Source organism: Panthera uncia, chromosome C2, assembly GCF_023721935.1.
Source record: "Panthera uncia isolate 11264 chromosome C2, Puncia_PCG_1.0, whole genome shotgun sequence".
In the NCBI taxonomy this organism is placed as follows: Eukaryota; Metazoa; Chordata; class Mammalia; order Carnivora; family Felidae; genus Panthera; species Panthera uncia.
In genome coordinates, this window is record NC_064810.1 from 146,305,929 (window position 1) to 146,326,856 (window position 20,928).

The 20,928-nt window shown below is 40.6% G+C and overlaps 1 protein-coding gene across 12 annotated transcripts in view; it reads left to right on the forward strand.

The window, feature by feature from the left end:
• The first annotated feature begins 203 nt into the window (after positions 1-203).
• The window catches only part of ULK4 (unc-51 like kinase 4), a 567,621-nt gene continuing 546,896 nt past the window's right edge, over positions 204-20,928 (forward strand). For 5 of the 12 annotated variants that reach the window (XM_049629918.1, XM_049629923.1, XM_049629925.1 and 2 more), the window contains exons 1-8: positions 206-301; positions 4,584-4,777; positions 10,928-11,027; positions 13,039-13,178; positions 15,523-15,685; positions 17,824-17,925; positions 18,524-18,607; positions 20,391-20,466. In XM_049629918.1, coding sequence (XP_049485875.1) covers positions 4,640-4,777; positions 10,928-11,027; positions 13,039-13,178; positions 15,523-15,685; positions 17,824-17,925; positions 18,524-18,607; positions 20,391-20,466 — 803 coding nt within the window. In that variant the 5' untranslated portion in view covers positions 206-301; positions 4,584-4,639. Of the gene's footprint in view, positions 302-1,210; positions 1,308-4,583; positions 4,778-10,927; positions 11,028-13,038; positions 13,179-15,522; positions 15,686-17,823; positions 17,926-18,523; positions 18,608-20,390; positions 20,467-20,928 lie in introns of those variants that run through there. The other 7 variants (XM_049629926.1, XM_049629924.1, XM_049629927.1 and 4 more) reach the window with 3 other exon arrangements.

Consider the following 20,928-nt stretch of genomic DNA (forward strand, 5'->3'; position numbering starts at 1 on the left):
CGCTTTGCCCAGGTCCCGCACTTCCGGGCCTCAGCCAATGAGAACCCAAACGGCTCAGCCAGTCAGCGCCCGCGCTCCTTCCGGCGTTCTGCGTGCTGCCCTGGAGACGGTATGGGCGAATCCAAATGCAGAGGGGTGCTGGACCACACAGCTTTGAACTGCGCCTGCGCGTTCCGCCGTACGCCATTGCTTCACCCCTGGCCTTGGCAAGTGGACCGGTCCCGAAGGGGTAGAAGCTGAGACCGGAGCCTTCGCGGGAGCAGTCCGCTGGGTCGGCGGCTTCTCCGCCTCGAGCGTTCAGGTGAGTAGCGGTGGTAGTTTTAGGGTCCACGAGTTTGGGTTCGGGTCTCCATGAGCGAGCGCGGAGGACAGTACGGGCCTGGAGGGGCGCCACTCACCTGCCCTCCCTCCGTGGACCCTGTGCCCCTCGCGTCTTCCTCTCTCTCAGGGCTCTGCTTTGTTACCGGGTTAAACTAAACACCTTAGACAATTCTCTCGAGGCTTTGGTTCAGGGAACACGGGATACGTCTTCAAGGACTTGGGTGCAGGGAGGATTCGTGGCTGTAGGGTTCGGGAGATGCGCTTTATGGACGCCCTCGATTCGGAGTTCTTCCCCTAAACACCCCAGCAACGCGTCCCGAGCTCTAAGCCGGCGGTGCTGGCAGATGTCCGTGGATGTAGAGAGGCAGTGAAAGCCTCCAGTTCGCTGGTCACGAGCTGCTTGGAGTGGGGGGTGTTGACCTAGCGACCCCGAGCCTGCGCTTTCCAGGTCAGACTACACTCAAAGCCTGCAGTTAATTTGGTCTGTAAAGTGTTTCGAGGAGAAGCACCTGTTGAATGCAAAGCGCAGTGCCTGCCACCTTTTATGCCCTCGAAAAAGGTTGTTTTGGCCTGTGGGTAGCAAAGTTGAGTGTGCGTCGCGGGGGGGGGGCGGGTGCGGGCGGGAGGGAGTTGAACCACAGATTGCTGGGCTCCGCTTCCAGAATTTCTTATTCAGTAGGCCTGGGCTGGGGCGGCGGTGGCTGCTGCTGGTGGAGGAATTAATGATCTGAAGGTAGAGAGAAATGAAGGGAGGGTTTTATCTTCCTGCCTCTATCACCTGGTCAGTTTCGAAGAGTTTGTTGAATGTAGGTTCTAAGCCCCCGTATCTTAAATGCCTCATTTATTCCTAAACGTGACTTGCTCTGACTTCTGGCTTCTCTGATAATACCTAGGTTAACTTGTAGATTTAAAAGATCCTTAAAAGATGTGCCACGCCTTTAGAAAACGTGGAAGACTAACCTGTGGTGTCTGGGAATGCACACTCGGTGAGAAAACGTTAAAGATACGCCAGAAAAGTGATAACTGAAAGTCAGGAGAGAGATTACTTTTGGCAAAGAGGAGTTGTGATTGCCATAGGCTCAGGAAGGGACTTCTGGAGTGGCAGGCCAAGTGGGTGGTGATCACAAGGTTAGCCCTCGTGTTTATTTATTTTTTTTAAGTTTACTTATTTATTTTGAGAGTGTGGGACAGGAGTAGAGAGTGAGGAAGAGAATCCCAAACAGGCTCCACGCTGTGAATGTGATGTGGGGCTTGAACTCCCCAACGGTCAGTCCCGTTTATAATAATTCATTAAACTATACATTTATTTTTGGGGGGTTTTCTGTATTTGTGTTTTATTTTATAATATAAGAGCTTACACATTAAATATTAGGAAGTATAAGGTGAGGATGCCCTTGGAGTCGAAAAGAATCTTAAATAAGTTGTGGAATTTCCAATTTGAAAAGGTAATTTACAAGATTATCTGATCCAATTCTTATTTTACTCTAAGGAAATTGAGCCCCAGAGAGGGGAAGTGCTTCAATAGTAAACCAACCTTAGCTGACTTTGTAATTGATGCATTTTGTTAATTTCAGACTGCCTGTTCTGCTCAGATGCCCCTACTCAGTAAAAGATTTCAGAAAAGAATTTATTTGGCTTGAATCAAATTGAAAATGTAAAGGTTTAATTTTTTTTCGTGTGGCTTAAAACCATATTCTCAAGGAATCAATTATGTATTTATGTATTTATTTGAGAGAGAGGGAGGGAGGGAAAGAGGGAGGGTGAGCAGAGGAGGGACAGAGAGGGAGAGAGAGAATCTTAAGCAGGCCCAGCACAGAGCCTGACAAGGGACTTGATTTCACAACTGTGAGGTCATGACCTGAGCCACAACTAAGAGTTGGATGCTTAGCCATCTGAGCCACCCAGTCAACCCTGAAGGAATCAACTCTCTGTCTTATATAAAAAGTCAGGAGACTATTTCAACACCTTATCCTTGTGTATCCTAATAGAGCCAAGTTGTGAACATGTAATTAAAGGTCTGGTTTTTTCCTGGCTAAATAGCTTTTCCATCTTAACATACTGCCAATTTAATCTTTCTTTGGTTATATTACATACTATGTATTGTTGCCACAAAATTACTCGTGTCTAGGCTGCATTTTGGTGGGTCAGGAGTCAGGATTGGCTCTTTTTAAAGAGTGGGTTTTAGAGTGGAGAGAGTATAGGGAACTTAGAATTTATTTTTTTAATGAACCCTTTTACTATCTGTGCCATTTTTGGGTTTCCATTTATTAAAAAATTTTAAAAATATTTATAGTTGAAAGAAAGGGAAACCATGAGCAGGAGAAGGACAGAGAGAGGGAGACACAGAATCCAAAGCAGGCTCCAGGCTCTTAGCTGTCAGCACAGAGCCCAATGCGGGGCTTGAACCCATGAACCATGAGATCATGACCTGAGCCAAAGTTGGTCGCCCAACCAACTGAGCCACCCAGGTGTCCTGGGTTTCCTTGGATTTAAATTCAGATTTTCCCTACATCCTTTCTGCTTAGAGTTTAAAGAATTTTGCTGTCAATAGTCTGGGTTCTTCTGGTTTGGTGTAGAGATCAGGTTTGTAATCTAAATAACTAAATGTAACTACTAGCCTATACATCTTTATAGTAGATTATTTCGCTTTTTGCGGTAAATTTTAATGTCATTGGAAGATGGAATCCTAGAATTAGTTGTTAGATTCTTGGATTACTGGTTCCATAAGCCAAGACAGGACAGACTGCTGCCTCTTGGCCAAATATGTCCCTCAGCCAGTGTTTGTATGGCCCATACAGAAAATAAGTTCCAGAGATTTAATGTATATCATAGTGATTACACTCAACAATAATGTACCATGTACTTCAAAGTTGCTATGAGACTAAATCTTAAATGTTCTTAACCACAAAAAAGTGGTAATTATGTGACATGTAGAGGTATTAACTAATGCTATGATAGTAATCAGATTATGATCTATAAATGTTTGAAATCAACACACTGTACACTTTAAACTTAATGTACATGTCAATTATATCGATAAAAGTTGTGATATTCACATACTATATCATTTACCCCTTTAAAATGTACAATTCAGTGATTTTTAGCGTATTCACAAAGTTGTACAATCATCAGTACTAATTCAGAACATTTTCATTTGCCCCAAAAGAAACACCATACCCATTAACTTCAGTTTTACATTCTCTGTTTCAAAGAGTTTTCGGTATAGTTTCTGACTTACTGGATACCATATAGAAACATGAGCTGCTTTTAAAGAGTATATCGACTGCTTACTGGGTGATTTCTGGGAAATTTTCTATAGTTATGTAAAATCCTTCCATCTATGAGATGCCAATTTAAAATATATTTTGCAAATTAACTACTTTGATGTATTATAAATATGTTGTTTAAAATTCTGAATTCACTACTGTACTTCAATTCTAAATAAAATCTGATGAAAGACTGCATCAACTCCTATTCATGCATGCAAATTAGGGCATTCTGTTGGCCAAGAAAATGAACTCTTACCTGGTTATATCCTAGATGATGAAATGGTTGGTTAAATTTTTTTTTTTTTTTTTTTTTTTTAACTTAAAACAGGAGTTCGCAAACTCTTTTCAGTAAAGGGCCAGATAGTAAGTATTTTAGAATGTGTTGAAGCCATTGCTCTGGTCACAACTCCTCTGCAATTGTAGTCTAAAAGGAGCCTTAGACAATATAGAAGTGAATGGGTGTGGCTATGATACAGTTAAGTTTTACAAAAGCAGCAGGGTTTGGCCCAGGAACCAGGAGTTTGGTAACAGCTGACTTTAATATTTGGATTGATTTCTTAGAATATCTCTGGATTAGATGGAAATATTAGCATTCCATATTTGTTTATAAAGTATTTTAACATACATTGTCTCTTTTGCTTCTCATGTTTGAGGTTTAGGTGGGTCATATGTTGCCCCATTCTATACAGATATTGACACAACGTGCCTTCCTTGGTAACAAAAGTGTGGGAGATACATTGGAATCTCATTCATCCCTCATTTTGTTACATGTGTTAGAAATAGCTGTCATTTTCATCATTTTTTAAGACCTTGTTGAAGGAAGTTGAGTATTAGTTTTTTAGTTTTATTTTCCCCTACAAAAAGACACTGGTATACAACACTTGTAGGTGAATTTCCTGAGTTTATAGAATTATTAGATTAACATACTATCCTAGGCTAATTAATCATGCAACTAGCTTGCATTTGTAAGTTTTATTTTTGTTTGCCTTTTAGGAACTAGAGATGCTATTAGGCTGTTGTTTTATCCAATGTGAGAAGTTGGCCCGGAGATGGAAAACTTCATTCTGTATGAGGAGATTGGCAGAGGAAGCAAGACTGTTGTTTATAAAGGGCGACGGAAGGGAACAATCAATTTTGTAGCTATTCTTTGTACTGATAAGTGCAAAAGGCCTGAAATAACCAACTGGGTAAGTGGAGTATGTTTTCCTCCCTTTGGGAAAACACAGAGCTACGATCAAGGAGAACAAGTAGCATAAAAACAGAAGCTGTTGAATTCGCTATAACAGTTGCCACATTTTCAATCTGGAACGGGTGACCTTCTGTCTGTTTAGTGCCACCCCAATTGTGAAGAGTGACTAATAAACATCCCTAAGTAATTAGCAACTTAGTGGTGTTTTTGGGAAAAATATAGTCTATATTAGATCATTTACTTTAACTTGTAAATTATTTTCAAAGTTTTAAAGTTTAAATAATCTCTACATTCCCTGTGGGGCTTGAATTTACCCCCCAAGGTCAGGAGTCCGACTGAGCCAGCCAGGTGCCCCTAGATCATTTACTTTTAAATTTAGTATGTGATTTATGAAGCTTGCCAAAGAAAGGACTTTGGGTGAGAGTGACTTGAGTTTGAAATTTATATCCTGGACCAAATTTAGCTTCCCCCGCCCCCCCCCTCCCCATTGTGGTAAAATACACATAACAAAAAGTTTACCATCTTAACCACTTTTTAAAAATTTTTATTAAAAAAAATTTTTTTTTATGTTTATTTTTGAAGGAGGGAGGGAGGGAGGGGGAGGGGCAGAGAGAGAGGGAGACCCAGAATCTGAAGCAGGCTCCAGGCTGTGAGCTGTCAGCACAGAGCCCCATGTGGGGCTCGAACTCATGAACAGCGAGATCATGACTTGAGCTGAAGTCGGACGCTCAACCGACGGAGCCATCCAGGCGCCTGCTATCTTAAGCACTTTTAAGTGTACAGTTGGTGATATTAAGTACATGAATGTTGCTGTACAACCATCACCATCTCCAGAACTCCACTTCTTTTTTAAAGTTAATTTTTTGGGGCGCCTGGGTGGCTCCGTCGGTTGAGCGTCCGACTTCGGCTCAGGTCATGATCTCGCGTCATCTCGCGTGAGTTCGGGCCCCGCGTCGGGCTCTGTGCTGACGGCTCAGAGCCTGGAACCTGCTTTGGATTCTGTGTCTCCCTCTCTGTCTGCCCCTTTCCTGCTCATGCTCTGTCTGTCTGTCTCTCTCTTAAAGAAAATTTTTTTAGGGGCGCCTGGGTGGCTCAGTCGGTTAAACGTCCGACTTCGGCTCAGGTCATGATCTCACGGTCCGTAGTTCGAGCCCCACGTGGGGCTCTGGGCTGATGGCTTGGAGCCTGGAGCCTGCTTCCGATTCTGTGTCTCCCTCTCTCTCTGCCCCTCTGCCGTTCATGCTCTGTCTCTCTCTCTGTCTCAAAAATAAATAAACGTTAAAAAAAAAATTTAAAGTTAATTTTTTAAGAGCAGTTTGATAGCACACCTGTGCAAGCAGGGGAGGGCAGAGGGAGAGAGGCAGAGAATCTTAAGCAGTCTCTACGCTCCTTGTGGAACCCAGGCCGGGCTCCATCTAGCAACTGTGGGATCAAGACCCGAGCCCAAATCAAGAGTCAGATGCTTAACCGACTGGGCCACCCAGGCGCCCCAAGAACAGTTTTAGATTTACAGTAAAATCAAGAAGAAAGTGTAGGGATCTCCCCTATATTCCCTGTCCCCACACATGTATAGTGTTCCCCATGGTCAACATTCCTACCAGAGTGGTACATCTATTACAACGGACGACCCCACATTGGCACATCATCATCCCAAATCCGTAGTTTACCTCGGGGTGCACTCTTGGTGTTATACGTTCCATAGTTTTGGACAAATGCGTGATGCTATGGATCTGTCACTATAGAATCATACGGAAGAGTTTCACTGCCCTAAAAATCATCTGTGCTCCACCTATTCACCCCTCCCCCTTCCTCCCAACCCTGGGCAACCGTTGATCTTTCTATTGTGTTCATAGTTTTGCCTTTTCCAGAATGTGATAGACTTGGAATTACACAGTATGTAGCCTTTTCAGGTTGATATCTTAGCAATATGCGTTTAAGTTTTCTCTTGTTTCTTTGTGGCTGAGAGCTCATTTCTTTTTATTGATGGACAATATTCCATTGCATATGTGCCAGTTTTTATTTTTTAATGTTTATTTATTTTTGAGAGACAGTGCGAATAGGGGAGGGCAGAGAGAGGGAGACACAGAATCCGAAGCAAGCTCCAGGCTCTGAGCTGTCAGCACAGAGCCCGATGCGGGGCTCAAACTCATGAAGTACGAGATCATGACCTAGGCCGAAGTCAGATACTCAACCGACAGAGCCACCCAGGCGCCCCAGTGTACCAGTTTTTTAAATTCATTTGACGGGGCGCCTGGGTGGCTCAGTCGGTTGGGCGGCCGACTTCGGCTCAGGTCACGATCTCGCGGTCCGTGAGTTCGAGCCCCACGTCGGGCTCTGGGCTGATGGCTCGGAGCCTGGAGCCTGCTTCCGATTCTGTGTCTCCCGCTCTCTCTGACCCTCCCCCGTTCATGCTCTGTCTCTCTCTGTCTCAAAAATAAATAAACGTTAAAAAAAAAAAATTAAAAAAAAATTCATTTGCCGATGGAAGGGCATCTTGATTGTTTTTAATTGAGAATAAAGCTGCAATATGTGTGAACAGGTTTTTGTGTGGACCTGTTTTCAACTCGTTTGAATAAATACCCAAAGTACGATTGCTGAATTGTCCAGAACTGTGGTCATCTTGCAAAACTAAAACTCTGTACGCGTTAAACAACGATTCCTCATTTCTCCATCCCCAGCCCCAGGCACCTGCCGTTCTACTTTGTCTCTGAATGGTACTTCATGTAAGTGGAATCATACATCATTTGTCTTTTTATGACTGACTGATTTCACTTAGCATGATGTCCTCAGAGTTCGTCCATGTTGTAGCATGTGTCGCTTTCTTTCATTTTTGAGAATGTAGAATATTCCATCGTATGTATATACCACATTTTGCTTATCCATTTACCTGTCATTGGACAGTTAGGTTGCTTCCGCCCTTTGGCTATTGTGAGTAGGCAAACACGGGTGCACGCGTATGTCTTGGGGACATACTGTGCTTTCAATCCTTTGGATATACCCAGAAGTGGACTATTTTAGTTTAACTTTTTTTTTTTTTTTTAAGGAATTGCCGTACTGTTTTCCACAGAGGCTGTACCAGTTTACACTCCCACCAACAGTGTACAAGGGATTCCGTTTCTCCACATCTTCGGCAACTCTTGTTATTTCTGTTTTTTGTTTCGTTTTGAAGATCGCTATTCTCATGGGTGTGAGGTGGTGTGGGCTTTTGTAAGGAGTGTGGGTAGTTGAAGAAAGACAAGATGCGGGCTCGTCTGTAGATTCGATGCTAGGAACATAAGGCGTTTTTCTTTTTTTTTTTTTTTTTTTTTTTTTTTTTTTTTTTTTTTTTTTTTTTATTTTTGGGACAGAGAGAGACAGAGCATGAACGGGGGAGGGGCAGAGAGAGAGGGAGACACAGAATCGGAAACAGGCTCCAGGCTCCGAGCCATCAGCCCAGAGCCTGACGCGGGGCTCGAACTCACAGACCGCGAGATCTTGACCTGGCTGAAGTCGGACGCTTAACCGACTGCGCCACCCAGGCGCCCCAAGGCGTTTTTCTTCTGATGAGGTTTTCTCTGAGATGAGAAGCTAAGTCCTCAATTAGGTGGGGGAGGGGAAGGCTGGGTTCTAGGCAGAAGGAAAACAAAAGCGTGAATAGTCACTTGGTGGACAGACTAGCTGGGGCCATTGAAGATTGGGGATTCCAAACGGAAGTCGCATCAGTCAGCATGGCTGGCGTCTGCCTCGGTTGCTCGCTCATATGCGGAGTGTGGAGGTTTGAACTGAACCAGAAGTGAGTAGTAGAGACCGTGAGTTGGTAAGTGAAGGAGCAGTGGTCACGAGCTAGGATGTGTGCCAGATTTTGGAGATGATACGGTTATTAGTAAAAATCTAACAATGCTGGTCAACTGAAGTATAATGGGGGCTACAAATCTGACTTTAAAGTTCATAGTAGCCACACGGAAAGGAGATTAGTTTTAGTAGTATATATATATTTTTTTTTAATTTTTTTTTTTCAAGGTTTTTTATTTATTTTTGGGACAGAGAGAGACAGAGCATGAACGGGGGAGGGGCAGAGAGAGAGGGAGACACAGAATCGGAAACAGGCTCCAGGCTCCGAGCCATCAGCCCAGAGCCTGACGCGGGGCTCGAACTCACGGACCGCGAGATCGTGACCTGGCTGAAGTCGGACGCTTAACCGACTGTGCCACCCAGGCGCCCCAAGTTTTAGTAGTATATTTAATCAACAGACGGGTGGTGGAGGGCGAGATGGAGAGAGCGGAGGTGTCTGGCAGAGTGGGTACTTGGCATATAGTGAGTGGTAGTGAGCGTCCGAGGCTGGACTGTGGCCTGATTTCTGTGGGAGTTTCCACACATTTGTTTTCCATCAGGACCTTCCCCTTCCGGTGGCCGAGTCAGTGGGAATCATTTAGACAGGCTCACCCTATGCCCTCCCTGGTCTCTACTGGGACAGAATTTATTGGGAGTTTATTACAAGGTGCTCCTCAGATTCTCTTGACCACTCTTTTTTTTTTTCCTCCCCATCTCAATTATGTTTTCTAAATTATGTGGCTTCATTTCCCTTTCTTTGTGTTAGAATATGAACCCACTGAGTTGTTCCTAGAGTGTATGTACCACATTCCATTTTTTAAATAGGGAGCTCTGTATTTCTACAGATTATGGGCCGATTAGCCGGTGTTGTGTGTGAGTGATTGTGTGTGTGTGTAAGAGTCAGAAAACAAGGATCCAAAGCACTTGGGTAGTTGTCACCAGTTGTGAGTCTGGATGGTTTGCTAATAAAGCACACGTTTTTGTGATTCTAGTTCCCATTTTTAATGGGGTCTTGAAAGGAGAAAGCAAAACCCCCGTGAGTCAACTGAGTATTTTTTTTTTAACAGACAGGCTCTTGCGTCTTCATTTTATTTTTAAATATTTATTTTTGGGAGAGAGAGAGAGAGAGCGCGCGAGAGCGAGCGAGCGCGCTAGAGCGCACCCTGGGGAGGGGCAGAGAAGGAAACAGAAGATCTGAAGCAGGCTCTGCGCTGTGTGGCTAGAACTCCTGAATTGTGAGATCACGACCTGAGCCTAAGTCAGACTCTTAACCTTAACCGGCTGAGCCACCCAGGCACCCTTGCATCTTTATTATTGAGTTTGGAATTCACTCTTGTTTTGGTGCACAGGTATTCTCATGATCTAATGGAAATGTACATTTTAAGATCAGTATATTCACTGCAATGATTCTTTTAATAGCCTGAGGGAATTGGTACTAGGATTCACTAAGGATGGATATATATTACATATGATACGTATCAGTAGGCTCCATGCCCGGTGTGGGGCTTGAACCCACGACCTGAGGTCAAGAGTTGGATGCTCTACTGACTGAGCCAGGCAGTCACCCCCACGAAGGATATATTTAAAAAGAAAATTGTAGAACCCTCTGAGAGTTCCTTTAAATATTGTAAAAGTAATACAACATCATTATAGAAAATTTGTACAATATAGAAGAACGGGTAGAAGAAAAAAGGGCAGCATAGTTCCATCCAGTGAGACAGTCCTGTCCTGGTTTTTTTTGTTCTAGTCTTTTTTACTATGAGTTGTCTTTCAATTTTAAAGTCATGGTATTACATAATTTTGTTTCTTGCCTTTTTCACTTAACATTATACTATCAATTTTTATGTTTAAAATTGTTTTCATGTTGGGCTAATATTTTGTCAGTTGATATATAATTTAACTATTATTGAGCCTTTGAATTATTTTTACTTGGTAAGGTTTTTTTTTCTTTTCTCCTTGAAAATGATTTATTTCATGATTATGGAAGTATTGTGTGCTCACTATTAGAAAGTAGAAAAGTAGAAAAAATTAAAATTACCAGCAGTTTCAGCTATTTTTAACTTTTAGTCATTTTGCTATGAATATTTCTTTTGTAATGTTATGTTTACACAAATACACAAAACTGTATTGCATGAGGTTTTTTTTTTTTTTTTTAAAGATTGTATATTACCATTTTTGGGTGTCACCAGCCTTCATAACCATCATTTGTAATATCTGTATAGAATTCCACTAAATTCCACTATTAACCACTTCCCAATTGTGTGTTTAGGTTTTCTGAATAGATGCAGATTTTAACAACTTGTGAGTGTGTGTGTGTGAATGAATGCTGTTTTTATAGGTCCGTCTCACCCATGAAATTAAACACAAGAATATCGTAACTTTTCATGAATGGTATGAAACCAGCAATCATCTCTGGCTCGTGGTGGAACTCTGCACAGGTGAGTGTGTATAAGACATGTTACAAATACATCCATCTTAGGTAGCTTTGAAAAAACATGTAGGTTTTATTTTCCTTTTGTATTACAAATATAAGCACTTGATACTCTTGACTCAGTTGACTTACACATACATTGTTTGGATATTAGGGTAGGGTATAGAGCAAAGATGTTTGGTAAGAGGAAGACAAGTAAAATTCAATTTGGGGTTTACTTTGGAATAAAATACTAAGTCACCCACATAAAAATTTAGAAATATTTTTTAGTGATTAACTTATCAAACGAGTTTTCCCGATGAATAAAAATCAAGTATTTTAAGTCAAGTAGCTATCAGTTAGCTAATTAGTGTATAAAGTGATCATCTTTTTATTTTTATGAAAAGAGTACTTCGTGTTTATAAAAACTTAGGCAGTGTGAAAAAGTACAAAGATGAGTCAACAGATACCACCTCCTAAACAATGGAGATAACTTGTTACAACTCTTGCCTGATACAACTTTCTAGGGCTATGTTTAGGGAGAAGAGTGACTATATCACTGTTAACTGGGCTTTTAGTTTCAGTGTTTTCAGGGAAACAGTACGACTGTTGGTGTCTTCTATTTATATATTGAGTAATAAAAAAGGATCATTAAATATTAAGGTGTATTGTAATTTCTAGCTTTGAGTCTTTTGGCACTTATAATTTATAACACTGAACCATCAAATGGATTATTTGGAATAAGACCTTATTTGGATTTTATTTTTTTCTGAATCAATAGGAAAGGACTATGGTTTAATTACTTTCACAGCTGTATGCACTGTAGAGGTGATCAGGGGACTTTCCCTGTGTTAACTTTTTGCCTCAGCTATTCTTCTCCCCCACCATTGTTACAGCCTTACTGATGGATGCCTGTATTTGGAGTGGTTCCTTACCCACCCAAACAGAATAACCCCCCAAATACCTCCTACCTTAATCACCGTTCTGATTGAACTTTCAGATGCCAGCTAAGACTTTTCTTTTTTATGTTTTTTAAAGAGTTTTATTTATTTATTTGAGAGAGAGGACGTAGGTGTGCATGTGCGAGTCGGGGGGGCGGGACAAAGGGGAGACAGAGAGACTTAAGCAGGTTCCGTGCCCAGCACAGAGCCCGATATGGGGTTCCATCTCACCACCGTGAGATCATGACCTGAGCTGAAATCAAGAGTGGGATGCTTAACCAACTGAGCCACCCAGGTGCCCCAAGACTTAAAAAAAAAAAAAAAAAAAAAAAAAGGAAAGGAAAAGCATTTTATTTGAACCTAAGTTAGGACAGCTGCCTGGGATATGCAGTCTTCACAAAGAGTGCTCTGGGGAAGGAACATCATGTGCAGGATTACATAGGTTTCTCTGAACTTGGCTCCTCTTGGAATCTTGATGCTTTAAAAAAAAAAAAAAAAAAAAAAAAAAAAAAAGTTTGTTTCCGGCACATAGATGGTAGAAATGTGACCAGGATCTTAGAGTATAGAGATGGTTTTCACAATGTGTTTGCCTTTGACGTTTAATTTCCTCAGTGATGTACATTGAAGGTGTTGATTTTCTGTTAAGGAAAGGCATCTTTTCTGCCATGCGGTACTTTGTAGAATGTGATCCACCTTTGCACAAGAGTAAATGTGGCTATGCTTTGCGTAATGTGCTTTAAATGCACAATTTGGGTTAGTATTGACCACTAATTTTTGCAGCTGTTCAACTCCTGTGGGATCTGGAGTTAGCAGTCACAGCATTAGAGGGATTCTCCCTTCATCCCGCCTGCTTACGTGTGGACCATTCTCCCAGCCCAAGCAGTCATTCTCTGGAAGCTGACTCTGGACAGTGGATACAGATTCCTCTTAGGGTGCTTGGTCCACTGTGTTCATTCACATGTATATTTCCCCTGCCAGTCTGTCCAGGTATACTGATTTGATCAGTTTTTAAAGCTCAGTATCTTCCTAGCATGGAACCTCCTGGGGGCATTGTGTCATGCTGGTGGGTTAAAATTGGTGGTTTTAATCAACTTGCAGGTGGTTCCCTAGAAATGGTGATTGCTCAAGATGAAAACCTCCCAGAAGATGTTGTGAGAGAATTTGGGGTTGACCTCATTGCTGGATTACATCATCTTCATCAACTTGGCATTCTCTTTTGTGACCTTTCTCCAGGCAAGGTAATTCATGGAAGTTTTGATTTCCTAACTGCTCTGTCTTAAGTTACAGTGCTTTCTCAAAGGTGTATTTAATTTTAGACAGAATTTAGATAAAATGTAGAACATCTTGAAATTGACTTACTATTTTTAAAAAGCATAGTGCCATATTTTAGCTACCTTTCTAGCTACCTGTTGAAGTAGCTTTTAGAATGCAAATTCTCCCCTCCCTTCAGAGTCCTTTGAGTAATTATTATTGCTGCTGAGGTATATTGTGACTGATGAGCTCAGTTTATAAAATAAGATGCTTAGCTCTTAAATTGTGGTATCTGATTATGAGCCACTATTTTAGTTTGATGATGGCATTTTTGGCTTTGCTTGATTACTGGTATTATGGGTCAAATAGCTTCTTTTCTGGTAAAACTAATGATCTGTAACTAAGTGTGCTTTAGTGTAGTAGAGTCATGAAACCTGCTTAGTTTCAGAGTCTCCGTTGACCCTAACGTTTAGAAGTTGAGTGAACTTGGGCAAGTTACCCTTTTTCTCTCTCTCTGCCCTAGTAGCTTCTTTGTCTTTGATATGAAGACGGATTATGTACTACATTTAGGTGAAGCTTCTAGGACGTTTTCTGGTGCTTTCGTTCAATGGCATCTATTATTTATAAGTACGTATTCTTAGGGATTGTACTTGGTACTGGTTTGAGTTGCTACTTTTCCTTTGTTAAAATGTACATGATGAAATAAAAAGTTGAATATTTCCTTGTTAAACGTTATTATAGACCCTCTGTAAGATAACATATAAAAAATTCCATGAAAACTTTATAATGAGAAGTTCTCATTTGAAATAACTGTATATGTGCCTCAAGTCTACAACCACTTAACTGTGGTCCTAGCCCTGAAAGCAGCTGTAGACAATACTTAAATGAAAAGGTATAGCTTTGTTTCAATAAAACTTTATGGACACTGACATGTCAGTTACATATAATTTACACATATCAGGAAACTTATTTTGATGTTTGGCAACCACTTAGAAATTTAAAGACCACTCTTAGCTCATGCATATATAAAAACAAGTCCTGGCTGGGATTTGGCCCAGTGGCTGTACAGCTCCCTGTGAGGGAGTTGTTTTAATGAAGTCTGGTGTTCTATGTAATCTAGGAAATTCACACTGCTTTGTAACATAACCTTTTCTTTTGAGCAGGGGTTGGCAGGGTCGGGCAGCACGACCAATTCTGTAAATGAAGTTTTATTGGAACCCATCTTTTTATTTATGTATTGTCAGTGGACTGCAGAGTTGTGTAGTCGGGACAAAGATCTTATGGCCTGCAAAGTCTAAAATGTTTATTAACTTAAAAAAAAAAATTGCAAAGTGCTGACTCCTGCTGGGGGTTCTCAAAGTGTGCTCCCCAGACCAGCAGTATCAGCATTACTTGGGACTCACTCGAAATGCGGGTTCTTGGGCCCCACCCAGACCTACTGAATCAGAAACTGGGGGTAGGGACTAGCACTTTATCTTAACAGGACCTACAGGGGATTTGGTGCTCAAAAAAATTTAAAAGCCACTGTTGTAGACTACCAGACATCCTTAGTATTTGTGACCAAAAATTAAGGGTAGACCTTAAATTGCTTTTAAAAACGAAGATCCACCTGACCTGTCGTGACTACCCAGAAATAGTTTTAATGGCCCTGGGGGACAAGATACAAGTAATAGACACTGGTGTGGTTTCACCATTCAGCTGGTAACTTCTCATCACAAATTGTGTGAGCACGTTTGAGCACTTATCACATGCCAGTCGTTGTTAAAAAAAACAAAACAAAACAAAAAACCCTCCGTACGTATAACCTTAGTTAATCCTTAAAACAATCTGAAGGGCAGTAGTCTTTTTTCCCATTATACAGGTAAAGAGACTGAGATTTCAAAGGGTAATAAGTTCTCCAGCTCAGGCTGCCAGTAAGTGGTGGATCTAGGCCTAGATCTTTACCTTTGCAACCCTAGTTTTGAACCCTTGAGTAAATAACACGGACAGGTGGGTCTTCACATCCTCCTCCAGCAGTCACCGAGGATCGGTGAGTCTCGATTGTTCCACATACATTGTTCTTCATCTTTCCCCAAAGCGTGTGGTTTTCCCTGCTATGGTTATCATGTGTTCATTGTCTACATCTGAGAATGGGCAGTTTAATGTTTAATTCTATTGTTAAAATGTTGGATGTATTTTTCTTTGGCTTCTTGTAAAATTGTATGCGTTTAATTTTTTGAGTTGGGATGAAGCCAGAAAGCCCATGCTCAGAGTTTTTCAGTGAGATTAGGGGAGGTCCTGAAGGAAGTACAAATGGAATTGGATTCTGAACACATTTTTTAATCTTCATAGATACTCTTGGAAGGGCCTGGCACATTGAAGTTCAGTAACTTTGGCTTGGCCAAAGTGGAAGGTGAAAATTTGGAAGAGTTCTTTGCTTTGGTGGCAGCAGAAGAAGGAGGAGGTGATAGTGGGGAAAATGCACTGAAGAAAACCATAAAAGGTCGAGTCAAAGGTATGTGGAAAGCTTACAGATCGGAACCCTAGTTGGGGGCTGCCCAAGTCGTGTGTTTAGGAGATGCTGTCCAGTCAAAATAATACATTTTTGCCATTTTTGACAGTCAAATAATATATTGAAAATAATAGTGAGGAGGAGAAGTCTGGATACGGGGATGGCTTTGCCCATGGCCTAATGGGTTTTGCATAGATCCAGTACCGTGTGAGGTACAGGGAACCTCGAACAAACCTGCATCCTATCCTTGGCTTCCTAGGTCCCTGACCGCTCATTAGAACATAAGGATGGCCATGTTTTCCTGCTTTCTTCTGTATTCTCAGCACTTAGAACGGTGCCTGGCATACACTAGTGGCTCAACAGATAGTTTTTCAACATTGTTGAGTAGCTGATATTCTGAAATTAGGGAAGATTTTTAGGGTGAATTCTTGGGTGGTGATTTTTGCAGTGACATGGGATCTGGGAATCCCGGTGCTTGAGGAGAGATCGTGTGAAACAGTAATTCTTTCGTAATGTTCTCTATGTAAATCTGTTGTCGAACTTAACATGTTAATCCTTTTTCTACATTGTCTTTTTACATTCAGTTATGAAGGTAGGGACTTCGTATTCATTTGTTCATTAGTACATCCATTGATTCGTGTGAAACACATTGCATAAATCAACAAAAATTTAAGCATGTTCTAGATACTGGAAATACGAATGTGAACAAAGGTAAAAATCCCTGGCCTAACTGAACTTGCATTTCTAGGTGAGGAAGAGAGACAGATGTTCACAGTTAACACATATTAATGATGCACCGGTTAAGTGTTGGGTGGGGTACTCGGGCATATTGGGGGTCTTGCTTAGATTTGCTTTCTCAGGATCTGGCAAAAGTAAAGGCAAATAGGTCTTCTGTATGTGTTTGGTGAATGAGATGAATGTATGCATGAAATGTGATTGTCTAGCCAAAATGTCACATAGGAGAACTTTAAAACCTGAGGACACATGAGGCTGCTGCTGTGGCCGCAGTGGGCCCTTGAGATAGTATTTGCTGGAAGGCTTACCTCGGTAGAATTTTATTTTCCAGATGGTTGATGATTGCTCGCTTCATGGAAAGAACATTCTCACTGGAAGATGGGAAGGTTTTAGGTAGAGTTTTGGTGGGTGTTCTGCAAGTGGCCTGCTGTGTGACTTGGGAGATGTTAGGGAACCCTCTAAGCTTTTGATTTCTCTCATCAGTAGAACTTGCTAGCTCGAGAATTTGCTACATATTTTACTTTTTACAATTTATTTGGGGGGGGGGGGGAGAGAGCGAGAGCGAGAGCGAGAGAGAGAGAGAATGAATCCCCATCAGGGTTCTCGCTGTCAGTGCAGAGCCTGAAGTGGGGCTTGAACTCACGAACCGCGAGATCTTAACCTGAGCCGAAATCAAGAGTCGGACGCTCAACTGACTGAGCCACCCAGTGCCCTAAGAATCTGCAATTTCCATCTTCTACTAAACTTAGGGTAAAGTGTATGTGGCACACCTTAGTGCTAATCATGAAATATTTCCTGTTCTTTTGGATCCATGGTAGGATTGTATCTTCTCCCTGCCAAAGCTAAGGAAATGTGAGCAGGAGTGATGAGTTACTTGGAGGTGGGAGTTTTCAGAGCCCGTGTGCAGTGTGCATTCTTTCCCTGTCTTGGTGATGGAGGTGGCATGTCTTGAGATGCAGCCTCTCTCAGCCTGGCTCTTTGAGTGACTGTGACGGTCTGAGCCCAGGGGCTGACCCGTGGTTGACATGTCGTTTGAGTAATAAATAAACATTTGTTGGTAAGCCAGTGGGAATTTGGGATGTTAATGCTGTATAACCCTATTCTAGTCAAAATATTATAATCAGAGGTTCTTTTGATTAAGTTGTTAACTTAAAAGAACATACAGAATTGTGCCACACCTCTAACTCAAGTGGATTTCCCAAACCTGTTTGTATTCTTACGTATCCTTGTAAATGAAACCTTAAAATCAGAAAACTTTGAAAAAGGTGAAATGTACATGAAGGTGTGTTTTCTTCCTGTTTTTTTTTTTTTTTTTTTTGCCTTACCAGGTCTTTTGGTCTTTTGTAGGCAGGTTTGTTTTTGGGATTGTTAAAAATGCCTAACAAAGTTGTTCTTTATACTTTCAGGATCTCTTACATATACAGCACCTGAAATTTTAAGGGGTACTGACTTCACCACCACCAGTGACCTCTGGTCTTTGGGCTGTCTGCTTTATGAAATGTTTTCAGGTGATTACTTTCTGGTACAGTTTAAATCAGAGCTGGGCACACACAAAAAGATTAAATCTGTAGTTTGTGAGTATTTATCCTGGAAGACATGAAAACTAGCTTTTCTAAATTTTTATATATACTGGTTTTGGCTTGCTTCCCTCTGTATTCCTCCTGTATGCTTGTTGTCTAGGCATATGTCTAGAACCTTTGATATCTACGTCAAGGAACTGTTGACATACAGGTATTTTTCATGATAATCATTTGGAATGTTAACATGTGCCTACTTATTAAAAATCGTGATTATTAGTAGAAATTCTTGTAAAGGTACCTGTGCCTGTGAATTATTCAGATGTGTCCCTTGGCCCATACAGCCCTTAGATAATGGTCCACACATAATTAGCATCTTCGTTAGGATGATACGTTTTGAATTACAGAAATAGGAAAATATACAGTGTGCCTCGTCTGTACCAGGCATTCAATAAGTAGTTATTGCTATATATATATTTTTCCTGTAAGTTGTGTAGTCCTAAACTATCTATAGTTGAGATTTATTTAGAATTATAGGTTGGTAATAACAAACTATTGTTTAATTTTACAATGTTTCATGTAATTTCAGGAAGACCTCCATTCTTCTCAGAAAGTTTTTCAGAATTAATTGAAAAGATTTTTTATGCAGATCCTTTGCCACCTTTTCCAAAAGGTAGGAGTTTTGGGCACCTGGGTGGCCCAGTTGGTTAAGTGTCCAACTTTGGCTCAGATCATGACCTTATGGTTCGTTGGTTTGAGCCCCACATTGGACTCTGTGCTGACAGCTCAGAGTCTGGAGCCTGCTTTGAATTCTTTGTCTCCCTCTCTCTATGCCTCTTCCCTGCTTGTGTGCATGCTCTCTCAAAAATAAACATTTAAAAAAACAAAACGTAGGTTTTTTTTTTTTATTATAAATGCAGTTAGTTTACATCTGACACTATAAATGTACACTGTTACCCAAAGTCTGTTTTTGATTCCTAACCCCCAAATTTACATTTTATAAATAGTTCCAAGTTGATATTTTTAGAAATGTTAGCATTCCCTTTGCCTTCTTAAGATAATGAAAAAAAGCACTGCTAATAGGTTTCTTCATTTAATTATTTTGTGCTCCTATATCAACAGAAGTCTGGTATAAAGATTTTAAAAACTCAAACTTTTGTGTTTCTTGTGAATGTACTATTTACTTACTTTGTACTCATGTTCCTTGTATTTATTTCTGTTTAGTGTTCGAGTAGGGATAAGTCAGGCATTTGTCAGCTCTTTCCTCGATGAATCAGGATGGCTCTGACAAGTTTTTAAAGACTTTAAACTAGATATAGTTGTAGTGTCTTAAAATGATTGGAACTTTAATCAAATGGATTTTGATATAACAATCTACCACTAACAATTTTAAGGCAAGACAAAGAAAAAAAACCAAAAGGCCCAAACATAGCATAGGAAAACACTTTAGTACATACCACAAGAAAAGTGAATCTTAAGATACACAAATGAAAACAGAACTTGATGAGGAAAACTTTTTAGAACTAATTAATGGAAAAACTGGGAATACAGAATTCTTTCAAGATTTCAAGGGTCATCCTAAATGAAAAAGCCAAAACGTTACTTTGAAAATAGTCTATACTTCTTAAAATAAAACTGCTTACTTTTTCTTTAACTTAAGAATGGTTGATTTCTACAAAATCTATTTCCTGTAATGATGACTTTGGATTATTGTTTTTGTTTTGAATACTAGAAGTATTGATTATTGTTTTGTCATTTAAAGATTTTTAGGCAGGGAACAGAAATCTGGAAATACAGGTGTCAAAGATCTGGTCAGGATACGTCTGGTGGCCCACACTTAATTAGGGATCTTCATCAGACTGTGGCCATCGTGCCCAATAGTGCCCTCTGTTGGATGTCTTTGTCCACTGTCTTCGGGGCCACTTGTATCCACAGACTGATAATTTGTGGTATATTCTAATTTAAAAAGAACTAACATTTACAGACTATTGGAATTGGACAGTGTCATAATATTGTGACATTATTTTCCTGTTAAAAATCTTTAAAAGAGAGAGGGGGAGAAAAGAGGGATTGCAAATATTCTTATCACCATACATTATAAAGCCAAGTTGGTCAAATTAAGAATGCCTCAGAAAATGAGGCATAATTAAAAGTTGAGACAAGGATGTGAATTTGTCAGCCTGGTGATCCTGGCCAGGCTTATTCAGTAAAGAGAAAGTGTAGAGGTTAGTCCAAATTTAGTTTTTGAGATTCATGTTTTTTATGGTCTAGGAAAAAATGTTTTTTATTTTTATGCCCATTCCTCACCCCCATTAAAATGGAGGATATAATTGTTAATGGATTCAGTGTTCTCTTAAATGTGTGCTCAGATACTATCACTCTAAAGTTTATGCACGGCATATATTCATGTACTTACCACTTTTTTTTTTTCTTTTTGGGTATCAATTTGTGTATAGATTCTTCTCTTCCTAAAGCTTCTTCAGATTTTATTAATTTGCTTGATGGTTTACTTCAAAAAGATCCTCAGAAAAGGTATGTATGGATAGTATTTTGATATGAATGAGAAGAATCTTTTTCTCCTTTCATGTACTTCTAAAATAGTACTGTTCTTAATATACACAGAACTTTTAAAATTACCTCTTTAAAAAAATATGAATTTACATTAAGAGTGTTTTCTATTTGCAGGTTTTTTTTTTTTTAAGTTCTTATTTTAGGGGTGCCTGGGTGGCTTAGTCGGTTGAGTGTCCAACTGTTTATTTCGGCTCGGGTCACGATCCTGGGGTTATGGGATTAGCCCTGTGTCAAGCTCTGTGCCGAGCGTGGATCCTGTTTGAATTCCCCCTCTCTCCCTCCCTCCCCCTCTCCTCTTCTCTCCCTCCGTCCCTCCCCCCCCCCCCCCCCCTGCTCTTTTGCTCTGTCTGAAAAAAAAAAAAAAATTTAGGTGCCCCTGGGTGTCTCGGTTGGTTAAGCATCCGACTTCGGCTCAGGTCACGA